The sequence below is a fragment of the Salmo salar genome, chromosome ssa26 (genome assembly GCF_905237065.1).
Source record: "Salmo salar chromosome ssa26, Ssal_v3.1, whole genome shotgun sequence".
NCBI classification, from domain to species: domain Eukaryota; kingdom Metazoa; phylum Chordata; class Actinopteri; order Salmoniformes; family Salmonidae; genus Salmo; species Salmo salar.
This window is the reverse complement of record NC_059467.1, coordinates 1419556-1443921: the sequence shown is the minus strand read 5'-3', so window position 1 is coordinate 1443921 and position 24366 is coordinate 1419556. Positions and strand designations below refer to the sequence as shown.

Below are 24366 nucleotides of genomic sequence, written 5' to 3'. Positions count from 1 at the left end.
AAAGGTAAGTGAATATCTATAATGCTATTTCTGACTTTTGTTGACTCCACAACATGGCGAGTATCTGTATGGCTTGTTTTGGTGACTGAGCGCTGTACTCAGATTATTGCAAAGTGTGCTTTCGCCGTAAAGCTTTTTTGAAATCTGACACAGCGGTTGCATTAAGGAGAAGTTTATCTTTAATTCTGTGCATAACAGTTGTATATTTTATCAACGTTTATGATGAGTATTTATAATGCTATTTCTGACTTTTGTTGACTCCACAACATGGCGGGTATCTGTATGGCTTGTTTTGGTGACTGAGCGCTGTACTCAGATTATTGCATAGTGTGCTTTCACCGTCAAGCTTTTTTGAAATCTGACACAGCGGTTGCATTAAGGAGAAGTTTATCTTTAATTCTGTGCATAACAGTTGTATATTTTATCAACGTTTATGATGAGTATTTCTGTAAATTGATGTGCTCATTCAGTGGAAGTTTTGGAGGCAAAACATTTCTGAACATAACGCGCCAATGTAAAATGGGTTTTTTGGATATAAATATGAACTTTATCGAGCAAAACATACATGTATTGTGTAACATGAAGAACTATGAGTGCCATCTGATGAAGATCATCAAAGGTTAGTGATTAATTTTAGCTGTATTTCTGGTTTTTGTGACGCCTCTCCTTGCTTGGAAAATGGCTGTGTGGTTTTTCTTGTCTTGGTGCTGTCCTAACATAATCTAATGGTATGGTTTCGCCGTAAAGCCTTTTTGAAATCGGCCGGGCTATCTACTCAGAATATTGCAAAATGTGCTTTTGCCGAAAAGCTATTTTAAAATCTGACACCGCGATTGCATAAAGGAGTTCTGTATCTATAATTCTTAAAATAATTGTTATGTATTTTGTAAACGTTTATCGTGAGTAATTTAGTAAATTCACCGTAAGTTTGCGGTGGGTATGCTAGTTCTGAACATCACATGCTAATGTAAAAAGCTGTTTTTTTATATAAATATGAACTTGATTGAACAAAACATGCATGTATTGTATAACATAATGTCCTAGGAGTGTCATCTGATGAAGATCATCAAAGGTTAGTGCTGCATTTAGCTGTGGTTTTGGTTTTTGTGACATATATGCATGCTTTGAAAATGGCTGTGTGATTATTTTTGGCAGGGTACTCTCCTGACATAATCTAATGTTTTGCTTTCACTGTAAAGCCTTTTTGAAATCGGACAGTGTGGTTAGATTAACGAGAGTCTTGTCTTTAAAATGGTGTAAAACAGTCATATGTTTGAGAAATTGAAGTTATAGCATTTATGAGGTATTTGTATTTCGCGCCACACGATTCCACTGGGCAAGCGTCCCGCCTTGCCCTGTGAGGTTAATGAGAAGTTTATCTTTAAAATGGTGTATAATACTTGTATGTGTGAGAAATTTGAATAATGAGATTTTTGTTGTTTTGAATTTGGCGCTCTGCTATTTCACTGGCTGTTGGCGAGTGGGATGCTAGCGTCCCACATACCCCAGAGAGGTTAATAATTGTGCATATACAGTACTTTGGTATCTTTGCCATGTTTTCTGTCTTTTAAATGAGTATTTTCTATGATGTTACTGAGCAAGGAGTAGGGGAATAGAAGGGAGTATGAGTGAAACACTCAAAATCACAACCATTATATTTCCAAGCATGCTCTATTGCACATTGGTCTTTAGAATTGTTTGTTTCAATATGTGTGTTTTTGCATGTACATTGGTTGCATGTACAATGTTATGCTACACAAAGATAAATAACATACATTTTTCTAAAGTAATCCAATTTGTTCGTAGTTGGACTTATTGCACCCATTACTGAGATGGTTGTTCCAGTTTAGATGATTTAGGTACAAAGTAAACAATCTTCTCTACCCAGGCTATTCTTTAAAGACATGCTCCGGTACTTTGGCAACTAATACTTCTTTTTTAAACCTCACACTTTGGCCTGGATGTGTCAATGTGTAGTTCATACATGCATAATCTATGAGCAGAATTACTGTTTTACCTTAATTAGCCAGGAAATCCCTAGATTGAAAGTGTCTGTTTTCTTGAATCTATGTGGCACCATTTTCTTTACATTTACCATTTATTTAAGACATACACACAGTAGAGCGAGAGACAGCATTGACATGGTGCACATATCTGCACACTTGTGACTCAGTATGCAATTTTCGGGGACCACTTTTGGGTCGTGGGCGCTACTTTCAATTGTTGAATATTCTCACTCTGGCTGGATTCCAATAGGAATTACACATCACTTTGCAAGTCAGCATAATATGACTTGCTGGCCTAATGTGGTCTGTAAACCAGGAGTTTCCTAAAACCACTGTGTTAGGGTATAACTAGGCACTCAAAGAAAGCCCGTATGATATATGTAAAGTATTGTCATAAAGTCTTTCATTTAAAATGCTAATAAGGCTGGTGGAACCATTCATAGAGGGTTCTAGGAAGAACCGGTAGAGGATAAAAAGGTTCTTGAGTGAACCATCGTAGAGGGTTTGAGGCAGAACCCTTCATACAGGGTTCTAGGTAGAACCATTTAAAAGGGATTCTATGAAGAACCCAACAAAGAGGGTTCTATAGTAGGTAAAACCATCTGCAAAATGTTCGACCTAGCACCAAAAAGGGTTCCCCTATGGGGACAAACTGAAGAACCCTATATGGTTCTACTTAGCACCTTTGTTTCTAAGATTGTAGAATTAAGCAATAAGGCACAAGGCGGTGTGATATATGGCCAATATACCATGGCTAAAGGCTGTTCTTATGCATGACGCAATGAGGAGTGCCTGGATACAGCCCTTAGCCGTGGTATATTGGCAATATACCACAAACCTCAGAGGTGCGTTAATGCTATTATAAACTGCTTACCAATGTAATTAGAGCAGTAAAAAGAATTGTTTTGTCATACCCATGGTATACGGTCTGATATGCCACGACTGTCAACCAATCAGCATTCAGCGCTCGAACCACCCAGTTTATAATTACAATTATGTAGTCATGTGAAAAGTAAGTACACCCCCTAGAAAGTGGTCTTATTTTTTTTTACATATTTGGACAGATAGATATTTGATCTTCATTCCAACCACATTCATTGATAAAGGTTACCAAATTTAACAAATCACACAAAACATGTTTTACTTTGAAAATGTTGCAATTTCCTTATGCGGAAGAAGTTCGTAGACCGCTACCTTTACAATCACATAAAATGGCTACAATTAGAATCAGGTGCACCAAAGCAGGTGCAAATGATTAGAGACTAACTTGGGAGGGTCCAGCCTTCCATAACAATTAGAAACTTGGTCTGGTTTGGTCTTAACCACATGGGTGTGTGGTAACACATCATGCCAAGATCAAAAGACCTATCTGAGGCCCTCAGAAGAAAGATTATTGATGACCATGAGTCTGGGAGGGGGTTACAAATCCATTTCCAAGCAATTCAAAGTACATCATTCCAACAGGTCATCGACAAATTAAGAAAATTCCAGACCACTGGCAATCTACCTAGGACAGGTTGTCCCACCAAATGCAGCTCTAAAGCTGACCAAAATATGTCATAGAAGTCTCTAAGAACCCCAGGGTAACATCAAGGGGTCTACATGCCTCTCTTGCCACAATCAATGTCAAAGTGCATGAGTCAACTGTCAGAAAGAGACTGCACAAGGTCAGGAAGGAAGAAGCCTCTGCTATCAATTTATTTTTTTATATCAAGACACAATTGACGTTTGCCAGACAACACCTGGGTAAAGACAGATGCTCTGGACAGATGAGTCAAAGGTGGAGTTGTTTAGTCACAATGCCAAATGCCATGTTTGGTGAAAACAAAACACTATCAGGTTTCAGGAAAGACCCAAGTGCAGACTGTGTTGAAGTAACACTGTTTATTGCAACAACAGGGGCAGGCAAACAACAGGTCAAGGCAGGCAGGGGTCAATAATCCAGAATAGTGGCACAGGACGGCAGGCAGGCTCAGAGTCAGGACAGGCAAGGGTCAAAACCAGGAGGATGAGGAAAAAGAGATACTGGGGAAAAGCAGGAGCTGAGACAAACCACTGGGTGACTTTAACAAACGAAACAAACTGGCATAGGAAACACAGGTATAAATACCCAGGGGATAAGTGGGTATGATGGGCGACACCTGGAGGGGGGCGGCGACAAGCACAAGGACAGGTGAAACAGATCAGGGTGTGACAAACACTGCCTTTGAATGCCAAATGCCATGTTTGGTGAAAACAAAACACTATCACATCAACCTCATATCAACTGTAAAGCATGGAGGCGGTGGCATTACGGTTTGGGGCTGCTTTGCTGCATCAGGGCCTGGCCAACATGCCATCATTGAGTCAACCATGAATTCATTATTGTACCAGAGAATTCTTGAGGAAAAGGTGAGGCCATCTGTCAAAAAGATGAAGCTGAACCGAACATGGATCTTGCAACAGGACAATGATCCAAATCACACAAGCAAAGCTACAACAGAATGGCTCAAAAATAAGAAATGGAGGGTTATGGGAATGGCAGAGTCAAAGCCTAGATCTCAATCTTGTCGAAATGCTGTGGGGGGACTTGAAGCGGGCCATGCATGCAAGAAAGCCCTCGATCATGACAGTTGAAGCAGTACTGTAAAGAATGGGAAAAATTCAACTGAGTCGATGTAAGACTGATAGACAGTTACAAGAAATGGCTACATGGAGTTATCTCAACCAAAGGGGGCAACACCAGCTATTGAAGTTAGGGGTGTACTTGTTTTTTTCCGCACCATGGAATTGCATTTCTGTAGATTTTTGATGAATAAATGATTGCAAAGTATAATATTTTAGCGTCATTTGTTAAATTAGGTTACCTTTATCTGTCAATAGTGTTGAAGTGAAGATTACATATCCACCTGTCCAAATATGTACAACAACAAAAAAGACTACTTTCCAGGGAGTGTACTTACTTTTTCACATGACTGTATTTACTTCTGTACAGTAGATCTTACAGTGAGAATATATTCAGTGTCTACTTAATTTGCAATTTTATTATTGCATGTATTTCAATTTGTTCATAAAAGGTAGCTTGGTCCCAGATCTGTCATGTTTGGCAGAACAATGACCATAGGAGTTGGGAACTGTCAAAAGAGTACGCATCAAGACGTGTCAAATAACAGTCTAAAAATCACTTGAGGGCATATAAATCAGATTTGACCATTCAGACACAAGTCGCATGGCCAGAAATCAGATTTAGGTGGTTTGAAATTAGGCTTGAAACATCTGATTCCATATGCTTTTTGACTGTTCAGACTGCAGGAAAAAGAACAGATTCTAATCAGGTATGCAACAAAATGGGATTTGAGTCACTGCAAACTGCCAATGTGAACAAGGCTATAGAGGTGCCCTACCCTGATAGTGTATGGCAGTCCTGGTTTGATGAAAGGAGGAGTAGCGACAAGACTCAGTCTGTACGGGGACTTTAAGAACTTCACATTGGCCATCTCAGCTTCCTGGGTGATACCACCTAGAGAGATTAAAAATAACCCTGTCTGATAAAAAATAGAGTAATAATATGTTCCTGCTAAACTAAATGATGCAATCATTTCGCAATAATGGAATGATCTTCTTTGAATGATCAATCAAACTCTAGGTCAAAGTGAGCAAATCTTAGATGCATCACAACTTATTATTGTTTAAATGGATAGGCCTAATGGAGCTGTTTTTTTATATAGAGTATGTATTTCGGCATCAATACTGTAGGTTTGTGTACAACAAGGGGGGCCTACACTGTGCGTCTCTCACCAGTTGGCTCTTGTACCATCACAGCCATATACAGGAACTTTTCCACCATCCCTTCCAGTTCTTTGGGTCCATCTTCAAGTGATAGAGCTTTCTTCATGTTTATGCACACCTCCACATCACCACTTTCTGTCATCTGAAAAGTTTGATCACAATGTTGCTTAAAAACCCCCAGTGGCTCTAGAAGATCAATGTAAAACAATAACATCATATAATAATATATATTTAGCTGACATTTTTATCCAAAGCAATTTACAATCATACGTGCATACATTTTTCTTGTGGGTGGCACCAGCGGGACTCGAACCCACTATCTTCTTTCTCCATGTGTAGTGCACTGACACACACACCCAACCGCACAAACATAACTTGTTATTCATAACTAATTCTTACTTGCTCTCTTCTCACTGATTTGTGTAGGATGACAGTTGTTTTCCCAATGTATCCAAACCGTAGGAATACCTCTGCATTTGCAACTGGAGCACCATGAATATACCTGATACACAGCACAAATAACAAAGAAACTCAATATCATCCAAGATAATGTACAACCGCCCTGACTACTAACAAGGCGTAAGACAAGACTTAACTTAATCAAGAATTAATGCAACAGTGTAGGTTAATTAATGCAACGTATCTCAATCCAACAATATTCAGTCTGTCTGATCATTTTGCCTAGTTAAATAAAGGTTAAAAAAATATATATATATATTTATTTATTTTTACCTTTATTTAACTAGGCAAAATGATCAGACAGACTGAATATTGTTGGATTGAGATACGTTTCAGTTCAAAAAAGCATAACTTTTCTGTTCTTAAACCCACCTGGCGGATATCTTGATCTTAAAAGCTTCAAAAGTACCGGAACTGATGTAGTTAGCCTCTGGCTGCATGTGGATGGATAGGCTGGGTAATACTAATAATAAAGAAAGCACAGTTAAACTCAAAAGTTAGACTCAAAGGTGTCTAAATAAATGTAACTTGGTGGGAGGTATAACTATACTTTTTTTAAGTATAATTCAATCATCAATCACAATCAATATTTCTTGTAGAGTTACCGTATTCTTTGACTTCAAATTCAGCTTTGTTTTTTGTGGTGAACTCATCTGTGTAAGAAGCTTCAATTATCCAGATACCTAACCTATGACATGGACCACACCGTATGTACTGTCATTAATGATAACATACAACCGATATTATCATGCTGAATCATGACTAACAGTTTGATGTCAAATGTTGTGTTGTAGATACCACTTACTTAGGTTTTAGAGGGATTTTGAAAGGATTTTGCATTGATGGGATTCCATTGACATCTGTCATGTCTACAATTTCCACCTTCTGTAACTCTGGGTCCTATACATTGCCAGACAAAAGAAAGCCCCATATCAATGTAGTGTATGGCTAAGTGTATGGCTAAGTACATCGCTACTGCCTTCCTGAGACCTAGAAGTACTGTCGTCCAGGACTCCAGGAAATAACTTAGCTTAACTGGATCACTGGTATTGAAGGTGCTTCGTAAAGGGACCGTTCACCAAAATGACAAAGTTCCATGTCATTCCAAAGAGTAGGTTTAACTGAGCAAATGAAATGTGACCATACTTTATCACTCATATATCATCAATTATGCTATTTAGGTCTATATAGCGTTTGCAAAGTCATCAACAGCGATTGTTTCAATTCAACCCAGAATTCCACTAAAAATAGACAATACAATAGGCCGAGGGTTTTAAGCTCTGGTTGATTTGAAATTTAAAGATATTTAGTGATATTGAACTGTTTAGTTTACAACGCCACCAATTATCCACATTTGAAGGAGAAGTATCGGCTGGTTGGATAGTTCCATCTGTGCCACTGACTTAGTCTGGAGTTAATTCCATTTTGTCTACAAATTCATAATTGATATGTTGGATTCAGTAAGATTTGAGCTCGATCCAGGCTGTATCACAGGAGTCCCATCACTCACAATTGGCCCAGCGTCGTCCGGGTTTGGCCAGTGTAGGCCGTCATTGTAAATAAGAATTTGTTCATAACTGACTTGCCTAGTTAAATAAATACAAAATATATATTAAAAAATCCTCCAAAAGACAAGTACTGTAGCTTTCGAAAGTGGGAGTGGGTAGCACTCAAGCTCCACGGAACAGGTACCCCAAACTATGTTCAAAGTTTAACAGGTTAAAGTCAATTTAAAGTTGCATTTAGTCATATTCTTTAACATATGTAAGGGATAATCAACGAGGGACTATACGTTCTATGGAAAATAATGAACAACGTGGTGGAACGTTATTTGGATGAATTTATTCATACTATTTCATCCTTCCACAAGATATTGTCCCGAAACCAATCTAAGGTTGCTACCCAAGCCGGCTGGTCGTTAGTTCTATCCGTTCGGTTGCTAGATACGCGACCCAGTCATAGTCTTTTTTTTCTGTATCTATGGACGCGACCCAGTCGTTCGTTCTAAATGTTCCATTGCCATACTGGCTGGCAACAGTCTTATCACTTGCTTGCTAGCTAGTCAGCCAACTACGACTAATTTAGCCAGAATAACAGCAAAGTAGCTGCATTTGCATTTGTTTAAACTATTTTCTAGAGACATTTATTTGGATACAACCATAACAATGAGATAACGAGGCGCGATTTCGCCTGGCATATAGAATGTGCTCTCTCGTCAGGTCACTGTTGTTCAGAGGAGCTAGCTAGCTAACACAATCACTTCAAACTGAAGCTGGAAAGACTGCAAACTAGCTGCACTTCATTTCACCTTTTTTCTATTGGCATTTCTTTGTCTATATCCATAAAAATGATACCAATTGATTAATGATTTTGGCTGATTGAGAAACGCTGCCTGCCATTCTGTCTCGTTCCGACTCCCGACACATTCATTACTATGGGACAGCAGATCGAATTTGAATATTGAAACAATGCTGCAAATGTCGGAGAGACAGACAAGGTTTATTCAAATCTCCACTGTTGAAAACTAAATGTGAGATAATGTCTAGATGCTTTTTATAGTGGAGATCAAGTTTATAAAGTGCCTGGCTGGGTTGATGAGACAGTGGATTGCCAGTCAGATGGAACCGAGTAAATAGGCATTTTAACATCATAGATGTAGCTGGTAGTAACTTGTGGAAAAGACACCGGCTGGAATGCGGTTTTAACCAATCAGCATTCAGGATTAAACCCACCGGTTATAGAAGTAAGGGATAATCAACGAGGGGCTATGCATTCTACGGAAAATAATGAACGAATCTGTCTTCCACAGAGTTGCATTATTTTGCCTAGTAGTTGTCTTGGTAATGCAAAATACTCCAGTCAGAATTTAGACGACATAAACCAGGTAGAGAATGTGTATAAATTATAATGAATTAAAAAAAAATAGAATTTAATCTAAGAAATGTTTTTCTTCAATCACAGTATTTTCAATATAGAGCTATTAGTAGCACTATTTTGGTTGATTTTGTGGTCTCAAGCTAGAGAGTTTATTCAAATGTTTCATCAAGAATATGGGCAAAATGTTATTATTGACAATGAAAGAGGTGGGAATGTTGTTCTCTTGTCATATAGTTGCAACATTTACTATCAATATACCATTAAAAATAGTTTTCCAGATTGTATTTTGGCGATGCGAATATTGGGTCGTGACTGAGACAACCTGGTTCAATTTGGGTCCCGAGGTAAAACCAGTTGAGAACCACTGATATAAAGCATGCATGTTCAAGATAGCAAGCATAGGTTGTCGCAGTTCCGTGGAGATCTTCACAATTTCTGTAATAATCTGTGCAGATTGTCGAACGACATTGATCAATTGCACCATATACATTTAATGTTATCTCAACTGCAATCCATGTCCTTTGGTTCTGCTATTAGATAAAGCATATAATCTATAAATAAACAAAATATCTGACACTGTATTCCCATTTAAACGTTGCTGTGCTTTTAGTGTGGGTGACACCTAAACCAAAAATCAAACATTGTTTTTCCATTGGAATATGGTTGTGCTTTTAGATGGTTGAAACAATAGTGAAAACTAACTTTTGGCTGTCTTTTTATGTGGGTAAATATAGGTTGTAATCTCATTGATCAACGTCTCTCAACGAAACATTCCCCAGTTATCCACGATGAAATGACGTGGTGTGCCCAGTGGAACGTCCATTTGTGATACACTCACCCTGAAAGTTAGAGTCACAGGTCGAAGGGCTGGCTGCAGATCTTCATTGAGAGAAAATGCTCGCACTTTCACTGTTGGATCATGCTTAGCATTAGAAGGGGTATGTGTATCCACTTCTCACAATGGCATACAACTAGCAACAGATATGCTCAAACACACATGCACATACGCACCAACACACACACACACACACACACAATGCTGTTATCATCCTCACCTGATTGTTCTGGGGTATAAATGTGTTTGTCAGTCTGAATGAAGAGGAAGCCATTTTTACGAGAGACTGGTATCTTCACGTGCTGCGCAAACTGTTCTGGAATTCTAACTTCAAGGTATGTATGAGTGGCATCCTTAAGGAACGTACTAGGGAAAATCTGTGGAGAGTTAATATATTGATTTAAAAAATCCTTACTAAGAACAAATATCTCAAATAAAATTCATACAAACCCGGTATGCCCTATTGCAAAGAAAGATGTGAAAAAAATTCATGCTAAATCATAACCACATACATTTCATAACCAACATAACATAAACATTTCAAATCTCCATGGTCTTTGTATTACTACGTATTTCCTGTTTTACACAGATATAGACACTTGGGCCTGTATTTGTAAAACATCTCAGAGAAGGAATGGTGATCCAGGACCAGGTCCCTCTTGTTTTCGTTTTTTATTATAAAAGGCTAAACTGATCTTAGATCAGCACTCCTACTCTGAGGCACTTTGTTAATACTGCCCTGTCCTTCAAAAGGAAACATGGCTGCCTGTTTCACTCGTTGGAGCTTTGTCTGACCCTCAATGTGACAGCCTCCAGGAAGCCATTCTGGGTGTTGAGGGTCACAAACTGATCAGCATATTTTATATGGGCTGCATCCATAGAGCTTTTCAAGTAAACATGGACATTGGCTTCTTGGGTATAGCCAAACAGCTGAATCACCACTTTCTCAGATGCATCCAGTCGGAGGAGTTTAGGAGCAGTGATCAGGTACCTTAAGAGTTATATGGGAAAAACAGGGTTATAGAAAATATGTCACTGTGACACACTAGTGTCCTGTTCAGGGAATGTACTTGTACATTAAGCTGCCTCATGCTACAGAAACAGGAGATAGGCTCCTGCCCTATTGGCCATTCTGGCTCAGACAAAGCTACTTACTATACTTACTAATCCAAACAAGTCAAAACTAAAAAAATGCACAATTGCCAGGATTGTCATAAATGCAGCCACTTACGTCTTTTCCTGAGCACCTGCCAAACAGCAGCAATGAAAAACACAAAGAAGCAGTAAGAGTTTCATCTTCCACTGCCGATGAGACTGACTGACTCTGCAAACCCAACCGCTGATGTTTTTATCCAGCCCACTAAGGAGTTATGCAGTCTGCTTGTTTTCAGTTAATCATCAACTGTGGTCATCAAAACTCAGAATTTCCAACCATTTCTAGTCACAAAGGTGAGTTTGCTTAAGCTCTGTTTTTACAGCATTATTTCAAAAGAGGGATTCTGTTGGCTCTGTGATGCAAGTTGATAAGGAGGTTACTGGAAACCATGTTTACTTAATGCAATTTGGCTTATCAATGGATTAACTCACTAAGGGAAACTGAATTTAGACATACAGTATATGGTACAGTTAATTATATATGGAGAGATTGTGTGATATAAACAGTTATAATCATGGGACAATTAACAGAAGACAAGGAAGGTTACAATGATTTATTTGGAGTACTAGGTGAAAATACAAAGTAATTCATATATGCAAACATAGTATAGGTAATACACTGCACCCCGTTTTGTCATTTAAGTTATACATACTGTACATGTAGAGATAAAGTGACTGTTCAATAATTCTGGAAATAGAGTACATTTTAGGATTATATTTACATCTTATATAGTGTATTTACATGTCATGAATCATTCTATTCCCTGACTGGGACACAACAAAGCTAACGGTTACTGGGAGAGTCTGGAAAATCCTGTTAAGTGACCAGTTCAAATGATCCTTCATCCATTACGGTTGCAAAATATGCAATTCTTGTTACAATAGTAAAAAATATGAGTTAATCAATGTTAAGAATGTGTGAATGTCCTCCCAAACCCAGATCTTGTTTGTACAAATCAATTTGACTGTCAGCCTGGGCTACCTCATTCAGGTGGAAACAAACAAATAGCATTATTTTCCAAAACATAAATAAAAAACTGCATGCAAACAAAAGTGAACTACATTTGCCTCCCAGATACAGTACCTCTGAAGATGTACAAGAACATCCCAAGACTTATGGTCATTGAGTAGACAAATATTGTCCCATGCACTGGTAAGAGAGAAAAATAACTTCCAATAACTTCAAAATGTTAAACCATTCAGAACTTGACCAATAGATTTTTTTTATATCTATAAAATCAATGGATTTCTATATGTTATCAGTATGACGGTACCTGGCATGACCAATCAATACACTACATACAGTACTGTATATTATGGACCCAAATATATATAAAAACTTAATCTCACAAGAACGGTCACAGTGACAACATCAGGTCTAGTTACATTTTTGACAGTAAGTTAACAGAATTCCAGTACCTAGATCACCTTCGTCCTACATAGTGCATTGTAAAAGAGAAATTGTGAGGGCCAAACTATTATATGTGATCAGAAAGTCCATTTGCCGGTAGCTCTAACAGTGACACCACTAAAGCCAGTTAATTTACATAAAATATGTGCAAGGAAGTGCAGACTTGTAGAAAAGCATCACATTTTGCAGTACGATCATCACTGTCGAGGGGGATGTGCCTATTGGAATGAATGTACAAGGCTTTCCTTCACAGGACCATGGTGGGGATGTGGTGCACCAGAGAGGCTGGGTGGGGCACCGTGGTCATCTGGGGGGGTGGGGGGGAGTGTGCCTGGTGGAGGCCCACCACCACTCCCCCGGCACCACCGGGCCGGTGTCTGGCGCTCTTCTGGTGCGCCCGCAGTCCTGCCAACTGAGAGTAGGCACTCTGGCACACGTGGCACTTGTATGGCCGCTCGCCAGTGTGCAGGCGCACGTGGTTGCGCAGGGTGGACGACTGGCTGAAGCGCCGATTGCAAAAGCGACATACAAAGGGCTTGTCCAGGGTGTGGATGCGCATGTGGGAACGCAGGTTGCTGCGAGAGTTGAAGCCCCGGTGGCAGATGACGCAGCGCATCCGGCTAGCGGTGGTAGGCAGGGCAGAGGCCGAGGAGGTGGAGCCGTCGCAAATATGAAACTCATCTAGGAGAGAGAGAGAGAATAGAGTCAGACTCATCTCGACAAACACTCTCAATGTTGTACATGAAATAAATAAATCTAAACTTTGGCAGCCTATTTCAGAAAGCGATAGTGAAAAGCCAATCTGCATCTTTTGGCCTAAATCGTTTCCGACTAAAGACTCACCGGTTTTGCTCTTTTTCTGCTGGTCATCCTCTATTCCTGGAACTCCGGGTATCCCCAGGAATGTATTATGTGAGTTTCCATACCACACTAGCAGCTCCTGGTCGGGGGGAATGGTCTGCGCAGGGTTGACATACAAAATACATTACTTTTATGGAATAACAATAACATCAGAAACAACACAACAATACATCATAACTAATGACTGCCTAATTGATTGATTGATTGACTGATGGACTGACCGACTAATTTACTAATAATCTTAAACACACAAAGGGCCCAGCTCATTTGGGTCTGTAAGACAACTTCTTGTGAATATAGTATTAGTATAACATTTGTATTATTATTTGTACAATATCATGTAGAAGTAGAATGTAGTGCATATAGATGTAATAATGTGAGTAGTCGTGATAATAATAACAATGTAATGAAATAACGCTGTTCTAGGGGTCTAGCCATAGAAATTGAATCTCATAGAGAGGGATCATTGACTTGAATGAGGATTCCCGTTCTACTCATTCTAGTTCTGTGGGTCAAACTCACCTCCATAGCTTTGTAGAAGATACTGCTGCCAATCTGCACCACTTCCAGGTTCTGCTCCTGCTCGTTGCGGGCACATTTGATATAGGTCATCCAGCTGCGGTGATCCTCCTGACTAGCATCAATGAAGTAGCGCACAGTACCATCCTCATTGAACACCTAAGGGAACACACAAAAACAATGGAGTGTCCATCTATATCCATACAAGCAATAACCTGATCCTATTTATTATTTTCATGTGTATGTGGTTGTATGTGACAAACAATTGTTAAATGACTAGCATTGGGGTGTAAGCCTGTACATGACCTACCAGTGTCTTTTCTGCTACATGCATGCACACTCCACCTTTGCTTACCTCCCACATGAGGTTGTTGTTCTTGAAGAGATCCACATGCTCAGGCGAGATGACTCGGCCAGTAAAAGGCCCCATCTCTGTCCCAGCTTTGATCCAAGTTTTGGAGAAGATTCCTAGGCCCTCGCCAGGGATGGAGCTCTGGGCTATTATCACTTCACTTGGCAACACCAGACTGGAGAGCTTGTGAACCTCTGGGGAACAGAGAGGCCCATTTAGCATGATAACATATACCTGTATTGTAGCAACATCATGCAACATTTCAGTTGTCTAGGCTGCAATTGCGATCACTGGTCTCAATGCTTTCCTATGAAATTGCTCTTTGCAGCAGAAATCAGTGCTTTCACAAATGGGATATTGAATATCGTGGGCCATCAATTTTCACCAGTTGACAACAAATGTTGTTAGTATTGTTACAAATACCAAAGGATGTCTTCATGTCTTTTATAAACTCAATTTTATACAAGCATTGTTCATTGGGTGCCTAATCATTTAGGGTGTGAAAACCAGTGACATTTAATTTGAGCCTAAGCAGAAAAGGGTTAAAAGCTCATTTTCCAACCTGAAAGCAGCACATTGTTATGCTTTGGATGTGATGGGCCCTTACACATTAGAGGCTAAATGCAAGTGGAAAGAAATGTATAATTCCACATTCATGATCCACTTAAAAACGTTGTAGCAACACATGTAGGGCCAATGAAATGAGGACTTGTTTAAAAGGCCTTGGAATTTCTGGGGGGGAAAATGGAAAGGCGATTTAGACGGCTGACATGGTGTGAATAGCAATAGAATTAGCCTTCACCGCATATTAACGGAGGAACACCAATCTTTATTAATGGCGACTGAAAGAGAAAAGTGTCGGGCGTGTAATAGCTGCCAAAGCGGGGGAGAGAGGCTTTTCTGAGATTGTTGAATGCAAGATAAAACCTGGGACATTTAAAATAAAGGGTTTTTCTTTCCCTCTATAGTCCGTGGTCTGTGTGGAAACTTTCTTAGGTCAAGCACAACTTTAACCAAATTCATTTAATATCCCTATTTAAGTCACCATCAGTTAGCTACACGCGATCCTAAACGAGTCTCTAAATATGCTACGTGGGATCATGTCGTGAAACGGTTGATACGCTTAATGGTATGGAAATAAATGGAATTCAAGGAAAAAGTGCATGGGGACCAGAACAGAACTTTAGAAAGGGTTGTCTGGAAAATTCTGTAAGCCTATAGGCTATGTGAATATGATCGCTTATAGTTCACAGTTAGTCTATATGCTGCTTCTAGACAGACGGCATTTCAACACTTGAATTACGTAAAAAATGATCAACACACTTTAGAGTCGCCTAGGAAATTCAAAATAACGAAACTCAATTATATCAATAAAATATATGTAACTTTGTTTTACTTTATACTAATACATAAACAGGCTATACGTGGATAAAGACACGGAAACAGTTGAAAGGATACAAATAATAAAGGCCTGCATAGTTCGAAATGAAACATCCAATATACTCACCCCCTGAGAATGATTGCGCAAGGACCTCTGCGGTGAAAGCTGTTTTGGGACTGACGTTTATCTTCTCCTCCAAAAGGTGTTCCCCAAGCACGTTCCTCCATCTACCATAGAGAAAACTATGGAGAATGTCCGAGGTGATAATTTCAGACAGAGACAAACTTTGTTGTTTAAATCCAGACTTCAGCACCAATGCTTCAGCGGGCAACACCGAACCCATGGTGCCACAAATCTGTGAGGTTTATCTAAAAAATGCCGAAATATAAGTAAGCTAGTCTGTGCGCAATTTCAGATGTCCATCTGCCTTTTTTAATGGATGGAGAATAAATGGAACACACACACAAATAAAAATAAACGAATACTTATATGCACAACAATTTCAGACTAGGCTATTTGCCAAATACACGTCCTCCTTTGCTGGCTGAAGTTTTAAAATGTTTCGCAGTTTCAAAGTCCTGGTAGTCTTTATATCCTGCTGGTGTGACCCCCTCTAATTAGTTATTAATGACCCTCCCCTTATGTTCTGGAGCCTTGTTCTACCAGGAAAAAAGCCTAGCTCTTTATTGAGTGGCCAATCCTCAGGGGGGCAGGGGAGGGAGGTGTGTGTCAAGGGAACGGGACTGTTAACGGGGGTGTCTAATGGTGCGAAATACAACCACCTTGCCCGAGGAATAACAAGCTCAGTCCACCACTCTCTCACCAACCTCCTGCGTCTTGCGTTGCAGCAGCAGTAGCGTGCCCCAAAATGCTCCGGGCAGGGGAAAAACCCAACAAGGCAGCAAAATAAAGACAAACTTAGTTTAGCATAAAAAACAAGTTAATAACTGGAATAAAATTATTTTACTTCAGAGCATTAGTCTATTGAGAAAATAAACGTTTTGCCTCATTGACTGTGAATATGACCAATTACACGTAGGCAACATTTACTTTTTGTAAAGGACCATAACTTTGTTCTGAATCATTAAATAGTAGGTTATACAACACGACATACCTTTTCAGCATGGCATGTTGTTATTAGCCTATACAGTAATAGTCGAATTGATAGCCTATAGCAAATGTAACCTGCATCGCAGACGCACAATCACATAGCATTCATAACATACATGCGAAATTATGTATTTGGGCTAATTAGCCTGTATTTATTTCAAATATAAACGGAACAAGTAAGAAGTTAAATAATCTATGCATCATCTACATGTAGCATTACAGTGCAAATCTAACCACATAATTTACAGTGACTCAAATAAGGTCACAAATTGTTTACTTGCTAAATTACTAGGTTAGGCTACATGCCTACATGATCTAGAGATTATGTAAATTGGTGTAGACCTATAGCCAATAGGTTTATGCATCACAAGTGAAAATGGGGATATTGCAGTCATTTTTACACTCATGGAAGTAGAACTTTACAAAGTCTACACCAATAGAAATAGGCTTAACACAACCGTTCCCTTCACAGCCCTGCCATACAGCCAATTAATAACATTACTGAATTTGAGAGGCAAAAAAATGCTAAGCAATTTATGCGATGGGAGATTCAGCTATCGCATCCCTGCCTTAAATATTAATGAATGTTACTATAAAGCCTTAAGAATAGTTTAGAGGTGTACCGGCCTCTCTTTGAATAGACAGGGCTCTTTATTTTCCTGTTTTTCAGGGTTGATGGACTGGGAGTAAATGGGTAGTTTTCCCCCTTTTCCAGCAGAGAGAACATCTTTATTCCACCCAAGCTCGCGGGTTCCCTATTCTGCCCTCTTCGCAATAATGTCAGCTGAAAGGAAAGTGCTGCAAATCAATCTTTCATGGTGTTTTGAGAGCAATTTGACATCGATGCACTCATCTTTTATATGGATAAATACAAGGGGATGGTTGGGAAATCTGGACCAGGTTGGGGTCTTACAAGTGCTAGACGAGATTTTTTTTTAGATGAAAATGAAGAAAAGGCGCTCGAAGTGAGAAGGCTGCATGCGACAAAGTGACAAGGGAAAACGAAGGTGAGTGACAGGGCACGAAAAGAGATTACTGCTCAACACCTGCTTTTTAGGGGGCTCCCCCCTCCTCGATTTTTCTTCTCGGGATTTTTTTCTACGCTTTTGAATAGGATTTGCACACATTGAGATTGATTTATATTTATTGCAGTTTAACATTTATTGCACGCGAATAAATTTGATTTTAGACAGTTGAACAAGAAATGCGCCGGGAGGGATGGACAATATCTAGGATATTGAAGAAATATAAAAATAGACCTTATGAATAAGCAGTAAGAATTACATTTGATATTTCCAGTAAACAGTAGCCTAGCTCATACAGTTATTATTGGTCTGTAATATCATCGATGTAAAAGGGAAGGTATAGGCATATGAAGTAAAAGGACATGCAGATAAGATAAATTCATGAAATCCCTAAATAGATATAGGAAAAAATATGTTGGCAAATCATTATTATACAATATTTTTTTATGACGTTGTCTTGGTGAATTTGAGTTAGCATACAGTAGGAAACTAACCTAAACATGTTATGGAGTGTCTAGTTTTGCATGTTAACGAGTACTATAGCTAGCCACACACACACACACACACACACACACACACACACACACACACACACACACACACACACACACACACACACACACACACACACACACAATATGCAAAACGTTATCAGAGTAGATTGGAGTAGTTAATAATGATTTATCAAATTCCCTTTGGCAACAACAGACCATTTCCAGTTTGATATTGCTAATTTGGACGCTTGAATTTCAACAAGTGTTTTTGTAAAACTCCCATGGGCACATGTGGGACCCATGGACACAGATTATGCGAGCGGCAGTATCACGACCCAGTTAACCTACTGAAACAAACAACTTTATGCTACATACAACTATTAATAAAAATGTACTTAATTGTGAATAGAAAATAACCTGGATATGCTATAGAATAAGTGATTGCGCGCATATCATACAATTAATTTACCAGCGTATTAGTCCATATTTAGGGGCAACTAAACTCAGGCAGAAACACTTATTTAAAACGATGTCTTATTAGTATTGCGTAAAAGTTTATTGCAAACAATAAAGTGAAAAAAAAGAAAAGCTGTAGGCTACACAGAAAGATAAAGAGAGGTACCCCAATGCGTAATTTATTTAGAATTCATAGCTTCCCTGAGCGGCTCAGTTGCACAAAGCAGCAAGCTGCTTCTGTGGCTTTTGTGAAAAGAGAAAGACAAAAATCCACGAATAATGGAGATTTGCAAATGTTTTTCAATTGATTTGACTCGATGAACAGAGGATTTTTTTCATGGGGTAAAAATGGGGGAGTTTGGCTGGAAAGCGATGGGCGAATTTAATAGGAGCGAGGCCGGGAGATGCTTTTTTATTTGGTAGGATAAACTTTAATTAGCTTAGTACAGCCCTTGAGAGACAATGGGAACTCAATATGTACCCAATCTGAATCTATTTAGAGAAACAGACTACTGAAAGTCAAAAGAATTGGTAAGAGAAAGGCAAGCTTCTTTAAACGGGGGTAGAGAATGAGGACGGCTAAGGGAGACAGCAGGTGACTGGCACGCGTAAAAACAAGAGGGACACTTTTGGCACACGGCTGATTATTTGAGAGAGAAAGAATAGGAGACAAAAATGTAGGTTTCTTACAGGCCAGGTGAAGACGAGGATTTGAAAAGAACGAAAGAAATAGAGGGCTCTAAAGCAAACAGAAAGCATTAAAAGACGTTTCGTAAAAGGTTGCGACATCACATAAGTGGTTATGGGAATGTACCCAAATGGCACACTCAAATTGGGACCCAACGACCCACCTAATATCCAACACAATCCAACCAACACAATATCACCAATAATGTAAACATATTAATTTACTGAATGCATACAATAATGCTAAATACTAATTAATCCAACACTAACCCATAGACAAGCGAGGACATGTGCACAGTCTTAATAATCCAAAAAGAAAGCCTCTTGTCCAGTCTCGCGTTTCGCTTCATTATGGCGATAATGTGAATAGATAATGCATGCTGGTTCTAACCGCTTTGGAGTTTATCATATCAAATGCACTTTAGGTTTCCATCTGAATAAAGGACGGTGTCTGCTACACACGATAAATTAGTGCACAATAAGCGCCCTGTTCAATTAAATTATACACCCAGATTTTGTGGCACAATTCTGAATACGGCAGAAACAATAGTGTTTAGAGACCAAGCACATGTGCTCAAATTAGTGAAGAGTTACAATTGAATTATTAAGCGCACCAATGAAAGGTTTAAAGAGCATTTTACTACATGAAACAAATCGATGCGCATCCCCACGAGGCAAGGATAGGCCTAAGTGTAATCACAGGTGGCTGAGTTAGTAAGCTTCTTATTTTCACTATAGAGTAACAGAAATAACGAATGGTTGAAGACGGGAGTGCAAGGCACACAGCTCGAGATGTATTTATCAGAAGTAGATTTTGAATAGCATAATTATGGTTGAAATTGCCTGCCAAGAGTTTGAATGAGTGAATTTTCAGCCTTTAGGAAATACAAATTACAATTTCAAAATACCAAACAGACCATTGGTAATTTGACATGCAGTAGCTATTTTGCAACACTAATTAGTTGGATGATTGTCAATTGTCAATCATTCAACAGATTATACGCACCACAAGTTACGAAACTATTGGTATATTAATAAAACGACAGAAGTAGAAACTTTTTGGCTAACACAAAACAATGTAAATGTAAATGTCTGTCCTCACATTTATTAAATAAGCGTGATCAACGGAAGCCTATGCATTGCTACATAGTCATTTTGGGTAAACTTGAATGACCACACTTGAATAACCACACTAACAAAACATAAAATCAATCAAATTAAGGCCAATATTCCCTGATATTAAAATACCATATAGGCTATAGCTACAGCAGTGGCCAAATTTAGCTACACACAACAATCATAACCTTTCGTAAATTAGCGCTACATCCCAGAAAAAAAGGTTCCTTATACGAACAAAAATATAAACGCAACATGCAACAAATTCAAAGAAGTTACAGTTCATATAAGGAAATCCGTCAATTTAAATACATTCCATAGGCCCTAATCTACGGATTTCGCTCGACTGGGAATACAGATATGCATCTGTTGGCCATGGAAAAACGGGGACATTTTCAGCTTCCAGGTATTGTGTACAGATCCTTGAGACATGGGGTCGTGCATTATCATTCTGAAACATGAGGTGACGGTATATCTCTGCGGTATATCTGTGCATTGCCATCGATAAAATGCAATTGTGTTTGTTGTCCGTAGTTTATGCCTGCCCATACAATAACCCCACCGCCACCATGGGTCAATCTCACAACGTTGACGACTCAATACACGCTGTCTGCCCGGTATAGTTGAAACCGGGATTCATCCGTGAAGAGCACACTTCACCAGCATTTGCCCATTGAAGTCAGTTAAGACTCAGAACTGCAGTCAGGTCAAGACCCTGGTGAGGATGACTAGCTTTCCTGGTTTGTGCAGAAATTCTTCGGTTGTGCAAACCCAGTTTCATTAAGTGTTGTAGTGGCTGGTCTCAGACAATACCACAGGTGAAGAATATGGATGTGGAGGTCCTGGGCTGGCATGGTTACATGTGGTCTGTGGTTGTTCGGACAGTTGGACATACTGCCAAATCCTCTAAAATGAAGTTTGAGGCGGCTTATTGTAGAGAAATGAACATTCAATTATCTGGCAACAGCTCTGGTGGATATTCCCGCAGTCAGCATGCCAATTGCACACTCCCTCAAAACTTGGAGACATCTGTGGCATTGTATTGTGTGACAAAACTGCACATTTGAGTGATCCTTTATTGCACCCAGCACAAGGTGCACCTGTGTACTGATCATGCTGTTTAATCAGCTAATTGATATGCCACACCTGTCAGGTGGATGGATTTTCTTGGCAAAGGAGAAACGCTCACTAACAGGGATGTAAACAAATTTGTGCACAAATTTGACAGAAATAAGCGTTTTGTGCTTATGGAAAATGTTTGGGATATTTTATTTCAGCCTATGAAACATCGGACCAACACGTTAAATGTTAATGTTATATTTTTGTTCAGTATAGAACCAAAAAGGGTTCTATTGCTTGCTTCTATGTGCTACTTGTCCCAGACCTGTTGTCCCAGACCTGCTGGAACCCTGACCTATTCACTGGATGTGCTACCTGTCCCAGACCTGCTGTTTTCAACTCTCAAAGATCGGCTATGAAAAAGCCAACTGAAACTTACTCTTGTGTTAGTGACTTGTTGCACCCTCGACAACTACTATGATTATTATTATTTGACAACGCTGGTCATTTATGAACATTTGAACATCTAGGCCATGTGCTGTTATAACCTCCACCCGGCACAGCCAGAAGAGGACTGGCCACCCCTCATAGCCTGGTTCCTCTCTAGGTTTCTTCCTAGGTTTTGGCCTTTCTAGGGAGTTTTTCCTAGCCACCGTGCTTCTACACCTGCATTGCTTGCTGTTTGGGGTTTTAGGCTGGGTTTCTGTACAGCACTTTGAGATATCAGCTGATGTAAGAAGGGCTATATAAATAAATGTGATTTTTTTTTGGGATTCCACCCTAGTTCTATACAAACTCAACAAAAAAGAAACGTCCTCTCAGTGTCAACTGCATTTACTTTCAGCAAACTTAACATGTGTAAATATTTGTATGAACATAACAAGATTCAACAACTGAGACATAAACTGAACAAGTTCCACAGACATGTGACTAACAGAAATTGAATAATGTGTCCCTGAACAAAGGGTGGGTTAAAATCAAAAGTAACAGTCAGTATCTGGTGTGGCCACCAGCTGCATTAAGTACTGCAGTGCATCTCCTCCTCATGGACTGCACCAGATTTGCCAGTTCTTGCTGTGAGATGTTACCCCACTCTTCCACCAAGGCACCTGCAAGTTCCCGGACATTCCTGGGGGGAATGGCCCTAGCCCTCACCCTCCAATCCAACAGGTCCCAGAAGTGCTTAATGCTCAATGCTTGTGGCATTGTTATGCTGGAGGGTCATGTTAAGATGTACCACATGAGGGAGGAGGATGTCTTCCCTGTAACGCACAGCGTTGAGATTGCCTGCAGTGACAACAAGCTCAGTCCCATGGTGCTGTGACACACCGCCCCAGACCATGACGGACCCTCCACCTCCAAATCGATCCCAATCCAGAGTACAGGCCTCAGTGTAACGCTCACTCCTTCGACGATAAACGCGAATTCGACCATCGCCGCTGGTGAGACAAAACTGCCAGTCCTGTCTGGTCCAGCGACGATGGGTTTGTGCCCATAGGCGACGTTGTTGCCGGTGATGTCTGGTGAGGACCTGCCTTACAATAGGTCTAGAAGCCCTCGGTCCAGCCTCTCTCAGCCTATTGCGGACAGTGTGAGCACTGATGGAGGGATTGTGCGTTCCTTGTGTAACTCGGGAAGTTGTTGTATAACAGAACTCATACGGCAGGCCAAAACCTGAGAAGATTCCATACAGGAAGTGCCCTGTCTGACAATTTGTTATCCTTCTGTTGCATCTCTATCGAAAATACAGCATCTCTGCTGTAATGTGACATTTTCTAAGGCTTCCATTGGCTCTCAGAAGGCGCCAAAAAGTGGAATGACGTGTCTCCTGTCTCTGGGAGAAGAACAGCAGGGGAATTTGTGAGTGGTCAGGCTGGGAACAGTGACACTGGAGCTGCGCGTTCCTGAGAATTCCCCCCAAAATTATTTCAGCCTTTGAATGAATACAACGTCTCCCGGTTGGAATATTATCGCTATTTTCCGAGAAAAATAGCATAAAAATTTATTTTAAACAGCGTTTGACATGCTTCGAAGTACGGTAATGGAATATTTAGATATTTTTTGTCACGAAATGCGCTCGCGCGTCACCCTTCGGATAGTGACTTGAACGCATGAACAAAACAGAGCTATTTGGATATAACTATGGATTATTTGGAACCAAAACAACATTTGTTGTTGAAGTAGAAGTCCTGGGAGTGCATTCTGACGAAGAACAGCAAAGGTAATCCAATTTTTCTTATAGTAAATCTGAGTTTTGTGAGGGCCAAACTTGGTGGGTGTCAAATTAGCTAGCCGTGATGGCCGGGCTATGTACTCAGAATATTGCAAAATGTGCTTTCGCCGAAAAGCTATTTTAAAATCTGACCCCGCGATTGCATAAAGGAGTTCTGTATCTATAATTCTTAAAATAATTGTTATGTATTTTGTGAACGTTAATCATGAGTAATTTAGTAAATTCACCGGAAGTTTGCGGTGGGTATGCTAGTTCTGAACATCACATGCTAATGTAAAAACCTGTTTTTTGATATAAATATGAACTTCATTGAACAAAACATGCATGTATTGTATAACATAATGTCCTAGGAGTGTCATCTGATGAAGATCATCAAACGTTAGTGCTGCATTTAGCTGTGGTTTTGGTTTTTGTGACATATATGCTTGCTTTGAAAATGGCTGTGTGATTATTTTTGGCAGGGTACTCTCCTGACATAATCTAATGTTTTGCTTTCGCTGTAAACCCTTTTTGAAATCAGACAGTGTGGTTATTAAGGAGAGTCTTGTCTTTAAAATGGTGT

General features: G+C 39.6%; 2 protein-coding genes across 3 annotated transcripts in view; both read right to left on the bottom strand.

Moving 5' to 3' along the window:
• c5 (complement component 5) overlaps positions 1 to 11418 on the bottom strand; it is a 56677-nt gene extending 45259 nt beyond the window's left edge. The window contains exons 1-10 of one of the 2 annotated variants that reach the window (XM_014174798.2): positions 11177 to 11418; positions 10741 to 10936; positions 10166 to 10322; positions 9949 to 10019; positions 7039 to 7133; positions 6839 to 6921; positions 6606 to 6696; positions 6174 to 6276; positions 5784 to 5916; positions 5390 to 5505 (exon numbers count right to left, since the gene is read on the bottom strand). In XM_014174798.2, coding sequence (XP_014030273.2) covers positions 5390 to 5505; positions 5784 to 5916; positions 6174 to 6276; positions 6606 to 6696; positions 6839 to 6921; positions 7039 to 7133; positions 9949 to 10019; positions 10166 to 10322; positions 10741 to 10936; positions 11177 to 11241 — 1110 coding nt within the window. In that variant the 5' untranslated portion in view covers positions 11242 to 11418. The remainder of the gene's footprint in view (positions 1 to 5389; positions 5506 to 5783; positions 5917 to 6173; positions 6277 to 6605; positions 6697 to 6838; positions 6922 to 7038; positions 7134 to 9948; positions 10020 to 10165; positions 10323 to 10740; positions 10937 to 11176) is intronic. The other variant, XM_045708901.1, reaches the window with a different exon arrangement.
• A 222-nt stretch (positions 11419 to 11640) lies between these two features.
• Positions 11641 to 16247, bottom strand: prdm12b (PR domain containing 12b). The gene is made up of 5 exons (XM_014174797.2): positions 15751 to 16247; positions 14247 to 14437; positions 13895 to 14050; positions 13355 to 13469; positions 11641 to 13192 (listed from the first exon to the last, which is right to left on the bottom strand). The coding sequence occupies exons 1-5, from the start codon at positions 15965 to 15967 to the stop codon at positions 12759 to 12761; spliced, it is 1113 nt and encodes a 370-aa protein (XP_014030272.1). The 5' UTR covers positions 15968 to 16247; the 3' UTR covers positions 11641 to 12758.
• Positions 16248 to 24366: the final 8119 nt, after the last annotated feature.